This window comes from Phalacrocorax aristotelis, chromosome 4, assembly GCF_949628215.1.
Source record: "Phalacrocorax aristotelis chromosome 4, bGulAri2.1, whole genome shotgun sequence".
Classification (NCBI taxonomy): Eukaryota; Metazoa; Chordata; class Aves; order Suliformes; family Phalacrocoracidae; genus Phalacrocorax; species Phalacrocorax aristotelis.
Genome location: NC_134279.1, coordinates 20,301,352 through 20,322,386, shown reverse-complemented (window position 1 = coordinate 20,322,386; position 21,035 = coordinate 20,301,352). Strand labels below are relative to the sequence as shown.

General features: G+C 41.9%; 1 protein-coding gene across 1 annotated transcript in view; it reads right to left on the bottom strand.

Annotated features, from left to right (window-relative positions):
- Positions 1–18,515, bottom strand: part of TBC1D9 (TBC1 domain family member 9) — a 52,698-nt gene extending 34,183 nt beyond the window's left edge. The window contains exons 1-2 of the mRNA XM_075090518.1: positions 18,212–18,515; positions 4,051–4,161 (exon numbers count right to left, since the gene is read on the bottom strand). Coding sequence (XP_074946619.1) covers positions 4,051–4,161; positions 18,212–18,338 — 238 coding nt within the window. The 5' untranslated portion in view covers positions 18,339–18,515. The remainder of the gene's footprint in view (positions 1–4,050; positions 4,162–18,211) is intronic.
- Positions 18,516–21,035: the final 2,520 nt, after the last annotated feature.

Sequence of the window (21,035 nt, the reverse complement as noted above, 5' to 3'; positions counted from 1 at the left end):
CTGCTGCGATGTTTTAAACTACAGGTCTACTTTAACTCTGCTACTGGCAAGACCTTGCCTATCTTAGCATATTTACAAGCATTCACCATTTTGCCATCACTGGCCTTTTAGGTATATTAAGCAATATCTCCAAATCTCAGGGAAAGCACCATTTAACGGTTAAACCACTGCACTTTGGAATACAGAGCCCTCAAGGCTGGCAGGAAATAAAAGAGAAAACAGCTACAATGCATACAGGAGGCTACTAATCACTCCTTCCCCTCCTCCAAATGGTATGCTCATCTTATGGTGTGCTCCATGGCTGAAATGGTGTCATGTTGGCCAGCGTCCCCAGTAGACTGAGCTATTCTCAGTCTTCAGGGAGGAAACTAATAAGCGTGTTAAGCAGAAGCTGGATAGCTAAGGGAGCTCTAGACCAGATGAGCTGGATAAAGGAAGGATGCATGGTGCTGGAGAGAGGATGAGAAGCAGCAATCGCCTGGCAGGTGGGGTAGAATAACATCATGAGCAACATGGGAACATCTCTGGATGTCAGGGTTAGGTTTCTAGCATCTGAGCTAGTTTGTCTAAGGTAAGAGATGAAGGTACAGAGGGAATGTGAATGAGCTCAGGAGTGAGAAGAAAAGTAATGAGTCATATAAACAAGCTTTCAAACACACTCAGAAGTATAATCTCAGTATTGTTTCATCCGGTGACTGAGGAATAGGAATGGCTTAACTTGAGACAGCTGATAAGTCAGCCTGAACTGCTGCCTTAACAGCATGCACAGCAAGAGAACCTGCAACACTTCAGTGAACCTAAAATTGTTCTTGCCAGTAATGGCAGGTTCAGGAGTGGACTGACAAAACCTCAATTTGCACGAAGAGGGAGGAGAAAATAGTTACAGCTGGCAAAATCAACAGCACTCTAACAGTAGGGTTAATAGCCAAGAAAATTCATGTCCAAAATTAATTATAAACAAATCTGGAGTCTAAACCTAACTTAAATAGTCATTTTAGAGCAAACAAAACATCTTGGATTATTTTCTACCCTCTGAATAGTCTTGTACAAAACAAGACCAAATGTCATGCAGCACGAATGAACCAGGAAACAATCACATTTGTTCCAGTCACTCTGTATAGCTACTTACAGAAGATGGAGATTATTGCTTTATGGAAGGCAGAGGAGAATGTGACAAATTCCTGTAAAAATAAGAGACTACAAGTACCAAGTAACCAGCAGTCTACCCCTAGGAAACAGGGAGGGACAGCTGAACAATGCAGGACAAGTCTGGCCGCATTTAGCTATGCAGCTCTAATCCCTTAGTAACCCGTATAACGGTAACAGCCCTTGATCAGTTCAGAAGGAATTGCTTTAGTTGCAAGCTCATGCAATAACCACAGCGCAGAGTCTTAGGCAACACTGGGCTGCACAGCTTCAAGGTTGCTTAGATAAATAATTTGTTCTCTGTAAAATTTTACCTTCCTGTAAGAACCACACTATTCCCCTCAGGGGACGAGGCTAAGCTAGTGCAGTCTTATAATTTAACAAAGATAACTAAACCAACAACCAGCTAGGTATTAGGAGACTAAAAATTCAAGAAACTCCACAAAACGGATGCACAGATATATACGTTAACTACTGTAGCACTTTCAATTAGGGTTAAGATGCATAACTGAAGAGTATGTTTATTAAAACCAGCTTAAAAGTAAACAGAGTACCATATTGCTACATAAACCCTGCAATATCTGTCACAGAAGAGAAGCAAAACCCTCACAGTTCAGCAGTAGCATAGATTTCTACATGTATGTTACATTTGTTTATTCTGGGGCCATAACTCATCTGCCTTTAATTTTGTGCCCCTGGTTATCTGAGGACACACATTGTAGGTATAAAATTATAGTAAGTATTTACAGGTGTCATGCAAAAAAACCTGAAAATGCACTTAAAGAACAGCCACGTGGTCTATTTCCCAAGTCTTAAAAATTCATTTCTGACTATGTGCACAGTATGAGCTTTTTTGAAGAAACACTATTTTATTGAGAACTTTGTGATATGTTATTTTCTTTGCAAGGAAGCCTGCAAACAGCAAGAAAAATTTGTGCCCTCAGTTGCTTACTATCCAGTGTATGGGGCAGAGGTGCTTACTAATTGCTGCGCACTGACATTCGGATGAAGGGAAGAAAGGATTGTACGTGCACCTCTGCTTGTGCATAAATGGTGTAAACAAACATACTGGCAAGTACTTTTTACCCATCTTTCTCATGACCGAGACCCACAGAGAACTGACATGCAAGTTCCCAATACTTATGGTCACGGCAGAGTAGCTGACAGTACAAAGCGAGCAGTTAAATGAAGATTTGGAAATGACCTTCATAATATTGACAATTTCATCAATATCTATTTTTATTATTAGCTGTAACTAAAGGCAAATTATGTTATACAAATTTTAAAATCTTCAGTGAGTTGGTACTAATAGGTGCAGATGGAAAAAGAGCTGCTTAAATCGATGCCTTCTTTCAGGTCCGATACCATCGGAAGTAGCAAGAAGTACTTGTGCTAAGACGAGATATTAAAAAACTTCCTAGTGGATTCAGAACACGACACAGCTTTGATATCACCTTTGTCAGACATGAATCACATGCTCATAAGAACAGAGCCTGCTTTGATCTGCTATAATTATTAGATCTATGGAAAACCTTCATCCATTCCTCCTCCCCTTCCCAAAGGGGAGGATTTGTCTGGAGGAAAAGTCATCCAAATAATCTAAATGTCAAATTTTATTGGGAGAATGGCCAAAGATGAGAGGGCACTGTTAGGGCAGAAGTCATCTACAGCTTCATTAACCAGTATTTTGAAAGTCAGGCAGCATTGGGGGTGCTGGATGTGTGCACTTCTCATTTGTCTTTTCTCAATTTTCTTTCAAAAGAAGAGAGTTCTGGCTGCTGTCTAAAACAGCATTTGAAACTTTAGAGCTAGAGGAGTTGCATTCAGAAAAATTTCCATTTGCTAAGACTGAAAAACAATACTATCAAACTGAGGATCTTACCTTACAAGCTTGGCCAATCAAAGCTAAATAACCTTGATGTGCTGCATTCAGCTTCAGACACTATTTTCAGAGCTGGCAAACAGAACCAGAGACTAACTAGATGCTGCTTATTGCAAGTAGCATAAGGTACGTGACCACAGAAGTAAGCATTTAGTATTTACAGGATCTGATGCACGCAAAAATCCTACTTAATATACCAAAATACCAACTTCACTGATTTCACCAACTACTATAATGACAGAATAAACAGTCTCACAGTTAGAACTATCAAAGTTTGTGCCTTAAAGATCAAAACTCTTCAGAGTTGTTGCATCTATGTAAGACTTCTGTATTTAACTCTAACCTAGCTACCATCTTACTGAATTTCTAAGTACATCATATTTACGACAACCCACTGCCTGAAATAAACATCCAGGAGGTAGGCATCCCTGGGTTATACATGGTATTTATCCTGGAGGAGACGGAGCTCACTATCCAGGAAATGCCATACCGATATTCAGCACTCAGGTGAGAGCTGAGGTTACACTATCTTCCTGGTTTCCAATTCAAGGGAAGCCAGGTGCCCAGCCTGGGTAGTTTAGGGGCTATAACCCAGGTACTCCTCCTACCATACCCTTTAGAGATACCACATCACCCAGGAATGCTGAGCTTTAGAAGTGCTGTAGGAGTGAGCCATGGGCACAGAGAAGAACATGAAAAGAGGAGGGATGGATACTAGACTGCTTGTCTGGGAACATGTTTGGTAGATGAAGGGTGGGAAATATCAGAGGGTTCTGTCTCTGTTCCGTGGCCATTTCTGGTTTTACTTCGTCATTGTGCATAACACATACACACCTGCTGGCATTCAAAGGCTCAATATTAGAAGCTCCGGAGCTTCTTAATTTAACCACTAGAGCAGGTTTCCATCCTGACCCATTTATTTGTCCTGAAGTGACTTGTGCTCAGCAGGCAGGATGCTCTATTAATTATGTGGCACAGTATCCAGGAAGAATGAAAATCCACATCATTTTGATTGTCCTTACCACAGGCGATAGTCCAATAGACCAAGGAGTCTGGTGCTTGGTAGAGGATTCGGTACGGTGCCACTCTGGCACTGGAGTCCAACACGACATCAAGAGTACCCACAAGGAGACCTATGGAACAGGAAATTCTGATGAATACAGAGTGATGGATCATCCAAGATCCCACAGAAGGGGGCTCTGCAGCACCCCCACCTTCAATTTCACTCTCCACAGCAAAATGCAGATCTATGTATTCATCTCCCCGCTTGTTACCTCATGTTGTAAAGAAGGAAAGTTACTCAAGAGGGAAAAATCTTCAGTTTCAACAGGACTTCAACTTTTAAACATATACTGATTCTAGCATAAAGGCAGACAAACTGAAGCAAGGCAGAAGTAGCAGTTTTATAAAATTGTGTATAAAAGTTATTTAGTCCTTTTCTGTGTTTCATATATTTTTGGAGCCTTGGGGAAAAACAAAAAACCCACTACAACACCAACAAAAAACCCAGACGATACACCCTAGAAGGGTTCAAAACTCGAATGTCAGCCATGAAAAACTAAGGCTTCCAGCAAAAATAATTATGCTATTTAATGGTCCGATTCTTTCGGGTAGAAAGGATCAACATGCCTAACAGTCAAGCTGTTTTTCAGCTGAAAGGATACTGAGAAAAGACAAAGCCCTACTGTTTTCCCAAAGTAGTTTTAAAAATTCTTTGCTACTGAGGGTGCCGTCAACAGTTGCATACCAAATGTTACCAATAATTCCTAACTGTATTTCCACAACTTCTAGATCCAATTTTAATAAGAAATTACACAGGAAACAAAAACAAACCCCCAAACCCTCTCCCACAAGCCCTGTTTATTTTTAAAAGATGTAAAAGTTTTCCCGTTTTTCACTTCCACAAAGAATTTTCATCTCCCCTGCAGAGATGTTGGACTTAAATCTCATGTTGACTTTCTCAGCAAACTCACATATTGAAAACAAATGGATGCACTTTCAAAGATTTTTTTTTCCTGCAAATATTTATTGGGGTAGAAATAAGTCTCTTTCAACCAGCTGAAAAATTGCACTCACCATAAAATCCCTTCTAAAACACTCCCATTAAAATCCTCTTCTTGTTTCAGGTGTCTGTTTTCATTTTTTACTGTCATAGTTTTTATTAGTTCCTCATTCTAGACTGTCAAAACCGGTACAGAAGACTGCTTCCCTTGCTGTTCTTCTTTTAGATGTGCTTTATGCATCATAAAGATAAGATATAAAAGCATTTTCCATCTTAGTAGATCCCCTAAATCCAAACTGAAACTGGTATTTGGAAATACCCCACCCACCAGCGATTTTGTATTCCCCCATTTTATGTTTTTTATTTGTCTTTTGTTTTATACAGATCTTCACAGGCCAGATCAAATGTAATCTCTTCCTGTCCAAGGTATTAATATCCACCACTTTTTAATCCAAGAATTCTGAAATACATGACAAACAAGTCTGGACACAACATCAGGTCATTTGTTAGGAAGCACTGTTAAGAGAGCTGTCTGCTCATTACAGGATATGAACACAAAATATTAATGTAAAATATCCCAACGTTTATTAGTCTAACTAGCTTTAGTTGTTCCTATTGCCATCTTAAACCTCACCTCTCATGCATTTTGATTACTGGTGTACACTGACAAGCTGCTTCTGATCACCAGCCCTCCTAGACAGTTTCAAACCCAGCAGGCTGAAGTAGATTATAATATTCTGTTAAACATTTTTTCTGTTACATATACTCTCCGTTCTAGCTTCACAAAACCAGTATGGCCCTGGTCCAGAAAGCACACGTGTGCACATTTCACTTCAAACACGGGCAAAGGTCCTCAAATGCTTAAAGCTACTACTGAGCTCTAGAGCATTGCTCAGCTGGAGTGAAGACCAAGCCAGACACTACACCGCATTAATCATCTGGGTTTGCTGCAAACATGTAGCAGAGCTTATGCCAAAGATTATTCATGCTTTGCAGCTTCACATGTCTACTGACAGTACTAAATATGCAATAGGCATGATGTAATATCTAAATAAAGTTGTTTGCTAACCAAATGCAGGCTCGTCTGAGGTACAGATACACTGTTAAATCCCTGTAGTCTTTAAAAATATGCTTGTTTCTTTCCTCCTGCTGTATTTCCAAACCTGTTGGTGTGTGGGTGGTCCTACCAACCAAGTCTGCCCCTAGTTCCAGGAGGGTGATGCAGCTGTAAAAACTGGGATACACAGCCAAGGTCAGAGCACCAGAACAAACACGCAAACTTGTGCTGCAATATCAAGTTAAGGAGAGCTTCCCATCCTACCTCCTTCTCCCTGAGATACTGGAGATAGGAGGAGAGGAATGTCCCCTGCCCCAAACAGAAACAATTTAAGATAGAGCAATGTATTTAAGAAATGTGGAGAATGCTATTAAAAAAAAAAAGACAACTAGCCAGCACTGAAACAACCGATGGGAGGTAGGTAAGGAAAAGAAAAGAAAGAATACTTTCCACTGGTGCAGTAAAGCAGGAGCTGCCCACTGCCTTTTCAGCAATGGAAACAGGCTGTAGAAATATCCATGCAGTGAGGTTAAAGGAAGAAAATTCACAGAACTCCAGAAGACCCCATGTAAATTCAAAGGCTAACTTACCAAGCTAATGGCAACAGTTTATCAGTAAAATTTTACTTATGTAATGAAATAGCTGTTTTGATAGATGATGCATAAGATATTTTAAAAAATAATTTATGCTGTTATATACATTAAAGCCAATTAATATTTACTCTTGCAATCATGCAGCTACCCCTGACTGCTGTCCTTCAGGAAGTGTTCCATTTTGCACCCTAGGTCAGTGTTGGGTTTTTGGGTTTGGGGTTTTTGTTTGTTTGGTTGTTGCTGTTTTTAAAATGCAGGCATGTTATACAACAGAATGAAATCACAGCAGCTCAAACTGATAATCTCTCTGAGGAATTTCTACATGAAGTGATCATAATAAAATAAAAAATAATAGAATAATAATCTATTTTAATACTGCTCATTAATGCTTCATATAGCGAGTAACTTTTGAGACATGATTAAGAAATAAGGAACCGAAGGTTTCTATAGAAACAGAACCGGCAAAGAATCATATTCCTTAGATGAGACCAGACCTTGAGCAACAGCCAGTGAATTATCCAGGCATCAAGTCATGTGACTATACCAATTGCAAATTTTTTTCCATTATTTCATCAGGTTCCTGACTACATTTCCTGACTACGTAGTGAAATAAGGGAAGGAATTCCCGGTGTAAGAATACTTGTTCAAGCCAGTAGTCTGTTCAAGAGCAGTTTTCATGAGCAAAGGTTTAAAGTATGTGTTAAAGTCTGTGGGATTACTATCTGGCTAACTGATGACAGCTCTGATCCTGAAGGGGCTCAAGCACAACTGACTTTATATATCAAGGAATAGTCCCATCACACACACACACCAAACATCTAGAGTGACCATACCTATATATGGGGACAGGAGAAGAAAAGTGAGAGATAATGCCTTCATTCTGAAACAACTTTTTAAATAAAGCCATCTTCCTTTTCTGCAAACTTGTATTCTAAAGAAAAAGTCCAGAAAATTGTTCAATATTTTCTTTCTTTTCTGTAAAATGTAGGTATTAGCAGAGGAAAAGCAGTGAAATGTAATGTCTGAAACCAGGGAATACAAAGCCACAAGTGGCTAGGGAGCCTGGGCAACTGCTCTTGCATCATGTTACTGGAAGGACATACAATGCACTAGAGGGTATTACTGGAAAGGGGTTCAATTACCTGATGCAATTTATGCCAAAGGAAGAAACAATACTACATTTTACTTATCTGACCACTGTGCCTCACATTTAGTTGTAAGCTGGAGCGGGGAGCCTATAACCATGGCACAAAGTAGACATATTAGTGGTCTGTATTCATGCATTAGATTATGATGTACTGTACTTGTATCCTTACACTAGCAACCCATTTTCAAACGGGTTTTTTTTTGCTAGAAGGGATTATGACCACAGGAAGCCTGACCTCCTGCATAACACAGACCCCCCTTTAAGCCAAATTACTTCTATCTGACCAAAGGATATTTTCCAGAAAGGCAGGTCATCTTGATTTGAAAACTAAGCCAATAGATTCAGTCAGCTAAGACTCCTCTCCAAGCACCACAGCACTCTCTGCTCTTTGGGGACCAGCATTCCAGACAGCTTACCGTCCAGACTGATTACAAATTGCCCGCAAACAGTAATGAAGTCAAGGGATGACCTGTGGTAGAATCAACTTGGTACATTTTAAGTTACCACCACTGAAAGCACACACACTTTAGAGTATATGGACTCAAACACCTGTAATAAGTCACAATGTTTTAAGCTGTTGGGATATCCATGGCACAGATCTTTGCTGCAGCACGATTATTTCTCCCTCTTCCTTTCTTTTAAAATATAACTAGGGATTATTTTATCTTCCCTAAGAATTTGCAAATTTCTTTCCAAAACATCAATTACTGGTGTTTTTAAAGGAAAAGCAAGTTTATGCACCTTACACATGAACAATCTTTTTTTATTATAAAAGGATTTTCTTACTGATAAACAGTAACCCTCTTTCACAAAAAAGTTATGCTTTGATTTAAATAAAACACACACACAAAGATCAAGTAGTCTTTATCACCTTTCTACAGTACCCCTGACAGCAATCTTAGGATTATGTTTGTAAGCCTACGGCGTTTTTACCTGCTAAAATACACAGGGTACTCAGACTAAATTGGATTACATATTCAAGAGTGAAGACCTGGATTATATATTACCTCTAGCGCACCTTATTAAAACACTGAAGCCAATTTATTTACTGTTTATGAATGATAATAAGGAATCACATTTCAGACCTTCAAAATTACCAGCAGTCACGGCTTTGTTGCACAAACACTATCAAAAAGCTCAGGACAATATCAGTCAGTGACACTTCCCATTCAGCGTTAACCACACAGTCCTCAAACTCAGGGTGCTTTCCACACACACCAGTGACCTGTGATACATGCATTCTTCAGTGTCATGGGCAACTTGCATCCAACCTTGCCAAGAGCTGGAAGGAGGTCACTCCGCAGCTGGTGCCATTGCTGTGCCCGGGGACACCCTCCCCTCCTCCCAGATGATAAGCAGGTGTTATTCACCTGGTTCCTGAGAGCCAAGCCCTGCCCTGCCACATCTTTCTCCCAGCTCTAATATAATCTACACTAATGTCATTTACAGCCTGACAGCCTCTCAAGACACCTTAAGAGATATTTTAATCTTAAAAATGCCTAAACAAACAGCATACATCCTTTTAGCACACAGAGCAAATACAGAAGTATACCCTCCAAAAGAGGTAAAATTTAATACAGGTCAGACTGACTCCTGGAGTCATGCTCATGAGCTATCACTCAAATAGTCCCATGGATGTCAGCAGCCTGTTTGGGTATGAGCTCAACACTGCAACTAGGAAAGCTCGCGGTTGTGTCATTAGTAACAATTTTTCAAAACAGGCATTGTGACATTCCAACACCATATGGAACACACCCCGCTTAAATGGTTCCCAATATTTAATGTGTGCTGATGACCCCTTCTCCTTCCACTAAGGCAAGATGGATGCCTAACGAGCTCTGGTCACAAACCCGAAACATCCAAGGCACCTATCTGAATTGTAGATGCCAGCTGATTTCTGAGAAAACCTCAATCAGTAAGGCTGACTTAAGTCATATTTGCACCCTGAGTATTCAGTTTTGTATTGATTTAATGGACAATAAACTCTTCCTAAAGTTTAAGTGTTACTTCCTGGACTATAAAAACAATAACTTTTAACAACTCATGGCTAAAATGTACAGTACAGCCTATTGTTTTCCCTAGTAACTATGATGAATCATTCATTACTCTTCCTCTCTTTCTCAATGCAGCACACATGCTCATGTGATTAGCGCTCGCATTTGTTATTACAGGATGAGGTGATGACAATTACTTCTCTGTCAAAACTCAACTTAGAACAACAATCTGAACTCCACAGGTAGTATTTTGGACAAATCCTTTTTGGTGAAGGGTGGTGGTGGTGTCACTTCTATTTGATTTAATATCATGGGAAAGCCTAAATAACAGTAAATATTACACACCACTCAAATAATTACAACACTAAACTTCCAATCCTGGTAATAGTACCCACAAAAGTATCTTCATTGTGAATGCCGCCCTTGGAACTTTATGAAGGGTTATACACTTTTGGTTTATAGGTGTTCATTCATATAAAGTATTTAGAGATTATTTTGCTTTCATTATTTGATAACTGTCTTCCCATGTGGGTTATATAGCATTGGCTTATATGGACATGTAATGTGCTATCAAGAAAAACAAAGTCTTCCTCTGAAACCAAGGCCTAAAATTTATTAAGTCTTCCCCAACACCCGCCTTTGTTGCTCTTTCTACCAACACAGTTTTACAGAGCACTGATTTGCTCAGCCACCATTTCCTTTGCACACAAATTTTCAAACATGTCAGTGAAACTGACTTTGAGGAAGTACTGTCACTCTACTGACATTTAGCAAGACAAGCAGCAAAAAACAGTACTTGCTTCTTCTATCTCCAGGCTGATAAATACAAAAAAGAGAAGATTGAAAATTTAATCACTAAGCTTTTTTAAAAAATAAAGCGATCAGCAATTGAACATCAACTCATGAGCACCCCTGTAAAAACCTATACCTTAACTTGAACCTAAACCTGACTGGGTGAAGGCTTTCAGCTTTTAGAACTTTTTGTGACTTTGTCCACTAAGCTGAAGGCTCCTAATCATGGTAAGATGTAACCACATTTGTCAGTGTTATCTACTAAGCAACAGTTAAAATATTTTAGGGTTGTAAAACTATGCTGGTTTTCTCTTCATCAGAGAGGAGACCAGAATGTACATTACAACCTGTATCTATGTAGCCATACATATACAGATAAACGCAATTCTTTTGCTGTGTGCGTATGTATTTCCACTGAGGCCCAGTTTACAGATGATAACAGTCCTAAGGCACAGGATGGTCACATACAAGCTAAATCTGAAGCAAAGCAATAGTTTCAGGAGAAAATTATTCAGATTCTAACTGTTCTGACTGAATACCTGCAGGTAGATCAGATTTCAGTAAGCTATCGGAGGATGCACTTTACCAGGGAAAGAAATCATGATGAATAGAAAATCCCAAGAACTCTGGCTAATGAAATACTGGAAAACACAGAAGAGAAGGACAAGACAGGACTGTGAGGGAAGAACCAAAAACATGTTAAGAACTTCCTAGCTGAAACTAAGACTACTGCTGTGGTAGGAATTTATACACCCATCTGGAAACTTCAGAAAAAAGAACAATCAGAAATCAGGCCTGGAAATACTTCCAGCCTTTCTTTGAAAAAAAAAACAAACAAACAACAACAAAACAAATGGAAAGGTTTTGAAGAAGTCCTCCAGAACCTAAGCCCACCTCAGCATCAGATTTAAAGGCAAAATGTAAGTATAGATTACTGAATATCAATATGGATCAGACATCAGAAGCATAAGTAGCAGTGAAGGAGCAAGATTTCAGTCAAATGTTTACAGCCCTTCATACACTTTGTATTGCCACACTTTACTAAAGTCAGCAGCAGCAACAACTCCTGTCTATTCCAGGAAAAAGCCATATGCAGGTGTGATACTATGAAGGATAAAAAAGTGTAGAGGTCACAAACCTTGGAAGAACAGAGAAACCTGAATGGACTCCGCCTGTACCAAATATTTACAAGAAAAATAATATTACAATATTTATGTTTTAACTTTCAAAAGCATTTGAGAGTATATACCAGCATACCTCGTAGAACTTTTTTTAATTCTACTAAACTCTAACCAAAACTGTCAAAGACCCAAATCTCTGTGACATATGATATAATCTTAACAAGGGTGCATGACTGGACAGTGGAACAATGGAAATACAGAAACTGATGTGAAGAAGTACTGTTTTCTCTATACCTTTCAGTGTGGGACCAGGAAGTAATACCAAAAAGCCCTGTAAGCAATACAAACTCTGGTATAATGCAGAAAGTTACATTTACTGCTTACTGTATTGTGATCCTCTGATATTTCCAATGGGGTTTCATACAGAGATCTCAGGAGAAATAGCAGGCCTTCCTTGAATTCCTTGTGTCAAGCAGCAACATTACGTCAGAAGGCAAAAATGGCAAATGACAGCTCAGCTCAGAGGCTTTGATGGGTCACACTACTCAAAGGGTAAAATATGAAGTAACATCAAAGGAAGTCTTTGACCAAGAAGCATTACAGCACAGAAACCAGAGCTACACCAAACAACATCTCAGGCACTGTATCTGTGCAAACAGTGCATTGCCTGCAAGAACCGGAGATCAAGAGAAGCATTAGGCAGGAAATGAGACACCTTCCAATTAAGCACCTGTGAAAGCATCTGGGAATTCAACACAAAGACTTGTGAGTCAATCTGGAGAGTCAAACAGCAGTTCAACCCTAGACATGTGCATGTCCTCTTGAAGTGGAAATCTACTAGTGCGAAGCAGCACAGACAACTGCGGCAGCAGCAGATCCTAACAAGAAGCTCAGCAGCATCAGAGCAGGTTTGGTGTAACACCAAATGACCGAGCAGAGTGGGAGAGACTAGTTTCCACTCCACGAGCCAAAATGAACACGGAAAGCTAATGGATAGGCTGACCACGCATGTCAGTTATACTAATTGCACGCATTTTGATAAAGGCTATATTTCAAGTATCAGAAAGCACATGCTTTCTACTCAAGTGTACCAACTTTGACATGTGAAATCCTAACTACTTGAGTCAACAGGGACAGAAAGTATCGAGTTTGTTGAAGCACGTACTATCCTTTCATCAGGCAGATGACATACTGGCCAAAAGCTTTTCTAAATCTTAAGTATAAACAGGATTTCAAGCAACCTCTTTCTCAACCCTCTGAATTGAGAGGCTGAGAGCAAGACAGAATCTTATCTCTAGATTTGAGCTACTAATTGCCTTGTCCAGCAAGGCTGCAGAAAAGTGTTTTGAGTTAGAACACTGTCACAGTATTAAAAAATATATTAGATTTGACACTGAAGGCTTGCATCAGCCAGCCAAGCTCAGAACCTCTCCTTTCTGACTTTCCAATGTGGAAATTACAGGATTACCCCTCTGCAAAAATATCTGGGGAGGAAGATAGTACTTCATCCATTTTTTTTTATCACCAAAAGTCAGCAAATTTCCATCTGCTCTCTTCTGCTTAAGCATTTGAATCATCTTTGGCAACATCTCATGGACTTACAAACTCGTACTGAATCTCTCACACATGCGCTGTCCCAGCTGTAAGCATAAATACACTATCTGCAAAATAATTCACCCCAAAAACAGTTCTTGCAAACAAGAACAATTTTTTTTGCCTGGGGGTTCAGAGAAATCTTACAATAAGATTTTAAACAAAATTATTTAGAATTTCATTTCTACTTCACACCCAAGTGTCCACACGCACAAGGAGCATGGCAGTCAAGCTAATCATACCACACTCTCCATCTCTCCTCCTGCAACCTCTAAGCAAATACATTGCTCTGACCTCAACTACTAGTCGAACTAATTCCAATGTTGTTTCCAAACAAAAGAGTTTGGCAAGCATTACCACAGTATAGCAGCAAGCTGTTAGAGACTGTTTTTTTAAGCTATTTGTTGCATCAGAATGAAGATATACTTACTAACACAAAACCATGAGCCTTTTAGTTATTTATAAACTTTATAACATGTTCAAGATCCTTACACCCATGAAAGTAATACAGTCACACAGGGCATGGTGCCCAAATGATGGGATAGATCTGGGTTCATGTTCTCTCCAAATACCTCTGCTTCAGCTGATGCAGGTTGCTGTGTAACGCACTCGATCCCTCCAGCGAAGGAAGTATTTCCTTCGACCAGGCTGCCCAGGGAAGGTAGCTGACAAGCAGGGAGCAGAATAGGTATGAAGGAGAGAGGGTTAAAAACATCTAGCACCTTTAAGAAAACTTGTAAGCAGAAAGAAAAGACTTAGCCCCCTGTTGGTGGACAAAAGGAAGATGAAACGCTTGAGTGAGGGCCACACAGAAGCAAAATACAGGCATGGCATTATGTGCAAGGCATGAAACAATTTTATTACGGAGAAAGCTCATCAACCATCAAATACTTTTCAAGCAGACAAGTACATTTTTTGGTCTTGTCCAGGAAGATTAATGCAGTGATGCAAGATAATGCGAGTTTGCAGAACAGCCACGAAAATCCTATTTAAAATTCAATGTGTAAGTCTTTCCTGTTTTTCTTTTGTTAAAAAGGAAAACAAAACCCAAACAGCCCTTCAGTTAAGGCATGCTTAGAAAGCAAAGTCACACTGACATGACCTGTACTGACATAGACACAATCATTTAAAAGAGCCCGGGCCTTACTTCAGTATAAAAATAGAACCATGCTGCTTAGTAGAAAAGCTGTATCTCTTAAGTAAACTATTAATCAGATACATTTTGTTAGTACAGATGACTTCTAGGGACTCACTAATTAGGCACTGCCCTAACACATAACAAGATGATCATCATGCTTCTAACTTGTTAAATCCAGTATTAAAATAACCGCAGAAAATGTCTCCAATATCCAAACAAATATTTAAATAAGAGAGCTTTCTCTGTTCAACTAAGTTACATAAATCAAGGCCAAGAGGAGAGCATCAGTGCAGAAAGGGCTGATATTTCACCCCTTCCTTTAAAGCGACTGATACTCTTTTTCCTGCAAAGGGTTGCTGTACTCAGCATAGATCCAGGAGAACAGGTAACGCAAGTACTCCTCTTCTGCGTCAATATAAAGCCACCAAGAATTACTTTCACCCATCCTCAAGGCTATATAAACGACTTGTTTTTAGACCAAGACATGTCAAAAGACTTAAAAGATCCAGTCCTCCAGATTTTGCTCTGGCGATGGTAAACTCCGTCCACAGGATGGTAGTAAGTGATGGAGGACAGGTAACACTGAGACCCTGGCAGCTGCTTCGAAGGTACTCATCAGCCTTCAGCCACGTTTTCACAGTCCCAGCATCCAGCCATGGAGCTGTCTGAAGGGGTCTGTCCCCAGCCCTCCCTCCTCACTCCCATTCAGCCACAGGAAAGCGCCCTATCTCTTCCTTCAGCTGTGCCACCACAACCACATTACAGTGTGGCCCACTTAAGCTCTTCAAAGTTTGGCACATTCGCAGATGGAGAGAAGGGCAGGACATTTAACCCTGATCAGTTTGCTGACTGGTTAGTTTCACAGCAAAGCCAGAACTGAGGGCAATGCCAGAGGATCAATGCTTCTCATTGCCGAGCCACTGCTGAAGTTCCAGAGTGAAGCCATCTCGTGTCATGTCATCAAGCCCACAGTCTCATCAATTTGAAAGTCCATTGTCAGTCTACAATTTAAGACAAATGACTTCAAAAGTCAATAATGAGGGAGTACAAGCCAGCTGAAGTTAGATCACGAAAAAAAAAAAGTGACAGCTGTATTTACATCCTCTCTTGCATGTATGAATTCAGACCGCTCCCACCACAGTGAAAAATCTTGCATACAATATTTCTAGTCGACTTCAAGGACACATAATCTGGTTTCCCGCAGAGCAACAAAGCCAGATTTTATACCACATTCATGGTTGGATAACTTTTAAATTATATCTGAGCAAATTTCAGCATTAGGTCACTACAGAAAGGGCAATTAACAACAAGAACAAAGAACCAAAACCACCGAAAAACACCCACAAAAGGTTCTTTTTTTCTGTTCTCATGCTTTTGACCAGTTAACCTCCACCTCTGTCATTAGAGCTGTATCTTTATGAACTACAGAACTTCCGCAGGGTCATCCTAAATGCTATCACTATTACAAATGATGTACCCTGGTTGACTGTTTCAGCAGATTTATTTATTTTGAACCCTCAATACCTTGCTTTTAGCCAGTCTTACCAGCAAGAATAACCCTTTGGTTTCCTTCACCTGCCTTGGCCCTCAATGAGTAGACCATAGCTGTTACAACAACCAGTGTAAAGTTCCAGTATTTCCATAAAAAACAAATAATCATAAGTTCCACTTATTACTGTGCCTACCAACCTGCGAGTGGCCTGGATGCTCTACATCCCTTTCTTTCTTCCTCTCCCACCTTTGGTCAGCTACCGTGTCAAAACCCCATGTGCTACAATGACAAGTTCTCACACAGCCCTTTAAACACTGCCAGCACTAATGACTTTCTGCACGTTAGTCGTGGGTCTTTGTTTAGTTATGGTTCTGGCAACTTACTGAAAATATCTACGTCTTTTTTCCAGCCCTTCCACTTACAAACAAAACCGCTAGAAATTGTTTAGCTACTTGTTACTACCTCAATCCCACAGCAGGTGCAATTTCAGGGAAAGCACAGCACTAATAAATGCTACAGGGAAAGCAGTTTTCAAAATACGTGTAGAACTTCTGCATTGTAAATCAATATTCACCATACAGACCACATGCACATACTAAAATGATGAATATGGTGCACAAAAACTTAAATTCCAAGTGGAAAAATGAAATGCAGAAACAAAGACAGAACTATTTCTGTCCTACCAAATGCTGCCAGCTTATCTGACCTTCACAAAAAAAGGAGCACACATTTATGAATCCTACTCCCACTCAAGGACTAAATCTTCAGAAGGGATCTCTCCACCTGTACAGTGGTACCATCAATCAGAATGTTACACATACAACTGCAAGCAGGCCTGGATACAAATGCACTGTGCAAACAGGTTGAAGGGAAACCCCAAAATTATCAAAATGCTTCCCCAATAGCTAAAAAATGTTTGGAAAATTGACTGGGTACCTCAAATGATCTCTAATTCAAAGATAACAAAGTCAGAAAGGCACAAGAATGCCTTGTCAGACCAACCCCTCAGTAAGATAAAGGAAGAAATCCTTATGATGCCAGGCGGTAAGCTATGAAAGAAGAGTCTGCAAAGAATTCCTCAGTAAACACAGCAGGGGCAAGCTTTTAAAGCATGAAATTATTTTTATAGATTTCTCAATACTGTCCATAATTCAAAAAATTAAAAAAAAACCCAAAACTACAGGTGATGTGGGGTGGCTACTGGTCACTTTGCACGCAAGAATGAGGTGGTTTGTCAACAGGTAACACTGAAGAAGACTGAAGATCTCAAGAGCCTACACGAAACCACACTTTACAGTGCTGCATTAGTTTAGATTATAAATTGTTTACAAGTCCATAGTGCATTTAAAGACTGAAGAAAGACTTAATGTCATGGTAAATATGCACAGGACCTTGAACCAAACAGATGTAGTCCATATGTTTATTTTGATTAGCCTGAAGAACTAGTTCCAATGCAAGTGGGTAAAGAAGAAACCACAGCTTTTCAGAGAACGAGTTTGACCATTTTCTGCCAATTCAAGAAGGACCGGCGGTAACACCATCAGGTTCTGTATCTCTACTTTTATAGAAACGCATATACGTTGCCTAAAAATGATGAAAGGTTTCGACAAACGCACATGCAGAATACTAGAGAGACCAAGATGCGTACGGCCCAAACACCTACAAAAGTGTCTTACTTTGCCAGCGGTCGAAAACAAAGCATTCAGGGAACATACTTTACAAGGACATCCCAAAGAATATGGAGAAGCCGAAGCAAATCTGTTCTCATAGTACGTGTTCGTGAATTACAGCTTGGACTGATTTTAAACAGCGCCTGTTAGAGGTTCAAAAATCAAATCCCGCAAGCACCATGGCAAGTCACACCCTGACGCAGGGCGGCACGGGACACCGGTGATCACCCGCACGAAGCTCCCCAGCGTGTAAACCCCCCGGGACACCTTCGCGGATTCCGCACGGCCACGCACCTGCAACCCCTGCGCGACGCCCAGGCCCCGCCGCCCTCCAGCGGCCTGCGGGGCTTCGGCCGCCGCAGGGATAGCGGGGTCCCGGCGGGGGTCCCGCACCGCCCGGGAGGGGATGGCGGGGAGCGGGGAGGGTCCCCTGCAGCCCCGCGCCGCGCCCCACAGGGGCGGCGTTCGCCCAGGGCCGTTATCCCGCCCGAAGCCCGGCGGCGATCAACCGCCGCCCCGGGGGAGCCGCGGCCAAACGCGGCGCCACCCCGCCCTCCCCGGGACCCCGGCCGCCTCCCCCTTACCCGCCAGTCCCCCGCCGCCGCCATCGCCTCCATGCCCCTTCCTCCGCTGGAGGATGAAGTAGGGGTTGGCCCGCTCCGTCACCCACAGGGCGTTCGCCAGCAGCACCTCCTCGGGGTTCACCCACATGCTCCCAGCGCGGACAAAGGCCGGCCCGACCGGCCGGCTGGCTGCGGGGCGCGGTGACTCACGCACGCACCCTCCGCATCAGACGCCACCGTGCCCATCCGCCGCGGCGGACGGCGCGGCACCGGCGGGCGGAGGGCGGAGGGGCGGCAGCCGCATACCCTCGCCGCCTACCCGCCCACCGCCGGGCGCGGAGGGGCGGCCGCAACGCCCAGGAGGGGCGGCGGCCCGGGCAGCTCCCGCCGCAGCGCCGAGGGCAGCAGTGGCATGGACGGCCGGCCCCGCCGCGCCGCGCGCTCGCCTCCCGCACAAAGCCGGCGGGAGCCGCCGGGCACCCGCACCGCGCGCACCGCTGCCTCTCGCGCTGCGATCCCGCACCTGCGCGCACGGTGGGGCGGGGCGGGGCGGCGGCGCGCAGGCGCCGCGGCGGGCGTCTACTCACCCCGCGGCTGCCTCCACAGCCACCGCTGGCTGGCGGTCTGGCCCTGGCGTTAAGCCTGCAGGGTCACTGGGGAGGGGGCAGCTACGCCCCCTTTTTAACCGCCTGCCTTGAAAGATTCGGCTTTTTCAAGCCGTTTGTAAAATCAGGTATTGAAAGGAAGAGTGGGCTCCGGCCTCGCCCCTGAAGGAAGCCATCCACAGGAGGCGGTGGGACTGCGCTCTTGCCGCAGCCGTACTCCTCCTCTGCCATGCCCCACGCTGCTCCTGAGGTTCACCTCCACTGCTGAAGGCCACGTCGTGCCTGCTGGGCTCGGAATGCTGGGGGGAATTTTCAAGGGCCTGAAAATCCTTAAAATAAACCGCTGTATTTGACAGGTGTGGCAAGCACACTCAGAGGGTATGCCGGTATGTATAGATAATATGCTTTGTACCCTCACAGCTCTGAACACTGTCTTGATTTCCAAGTTTGACTCTCTGACTACACTTTACTCAGAAAACTCTTACTCTCTGATCAGATGCTTATCTTTGGTTTGTTAAAGATGTTGAGAAGAGTAAAACCCCAAAGAAAATGTTAAAACGGTGTTCCAAGGACCAACTCTTCAGGCCGTAGCTTTACAGTAGTGTTTAGCCTTTCATGACCTGGTGCTGGTGTGGAGCTGATACCCAGTGCTTGTCCTTGTGGAGACGGATGCATGGTCATGGGAGAAATTACTTCCTCTGAGGTGGTGGTCATGCGGTTGTTACTGCGTGGGTAAAAAGTTCATGAGAGGGAAGCAACCATCTCAGATGAATGCTTAAAAATTGGCAGTACTGCTGTCGGTCCCACTGCGCACCATGGGGAATATTCGTCATTGTCGCTAAGGCAGGAGACTGTGATCTAAATAGGAATGCAGAAGAGCTTCTTCACCCTTTCTGAATTCATCACAGAATCAGATTATTTTCAATTTTAGTATTGTTGAAATGACCATGTCCAAAAGGACAGTTAAAAAACTGGAAGATTTTGGGAGGGGATAATAGTTTTAAAGAAAATCTCTGAACAAGCAAATTTCTTATTGCTTTGAGAAGAAATTTCAGGATTTTTTTTCTAAACCAGGTCTAGTTAAAACCTTCATGCCAAGTAGATTGGAAGTTAAGTTCTAGCCTGGCTAAAAGCAGTGGCAAAAATTCTAGCAGCTTCCTTTAGTAAAGGCAGGATGTCACATGCACAAGGCTCGTCAACGCCCTTGTGTTGTCACGGAGTACTGATGGTATTGCATAGTAGTGATGTCATCACGACTGCAGTAGAAATGCTAAAGCCACACTGACATTTCACAAAGAATAACCAAATGATACCCTGCTGCAGTCAGAGCCGGTGATGAAGTTCATTTTCTTTGTGAACAGCGCAGCTGACCTCAGGAAGCAAAAGAGCATTATCAGGGGCTGGGACCTCTTCCTGCTTCCCATTCCTAACTTGCTGTTCAACGGTGGGCACAGACAGTTGTGCATGCAAAACTGTAGGCATGAAAACAGCTGCCAGGCCTTATTAGTGCCGATTCGTTTTAGGTGCGAGTACAGCGACATATATTAATGGCATAAAAAACACCAAAAGCATAATTTCTAATGTTCTTCCTATATAATTTCCATTAAGCATTCTAGAACATTTGAATAAAACTGGAAAGAAATAAATGCCATCACTCACGTAAATGGCATTTAAAATTAGGTTATATTGTGTCTTTTTGTTGCTGCGTTGTAGATAGTATCAAGGCATTTTTAAATGGGAACCTCATCTGCTTTCACAGTCATGAAAAACAGTTGCTGTGCTATCATGGCTGACCCTTTTGTTGAAGGCAATGCAAATATTATCTCCTGTATGCCCATGGCATATTTTTATCCACCACATAAAATGCTTGTCTACATGCATTTTTTAGGATCTTAGTGCTCCATTAAAACACTTATTTTTTCATCATGTAGTTTGGGAGCAAAATAAAGAAATTCTGGCCAGGTCCGTGTGTTATAATAGGAATTTTAAAAAATCTCAGGTACAAATAAAGGAATAATTGCCCCAGCTTGTTTTGTAATATTTTGTTGAAAAAACTGTTTGTGTTGGACCCTCAGTGTGGTTTTAACACTGCATGGGACTGTTTAAAGACCTCTATGCCATTAGACTTAAAACTTCAACATATGACTTTCAATTCTGAAAAACAAATTTAATCAGGAGCAGATACCAATACAAACTAAGAAGTTACTTCTTCTAATGCTATATTATAAACCTCTCAGGGA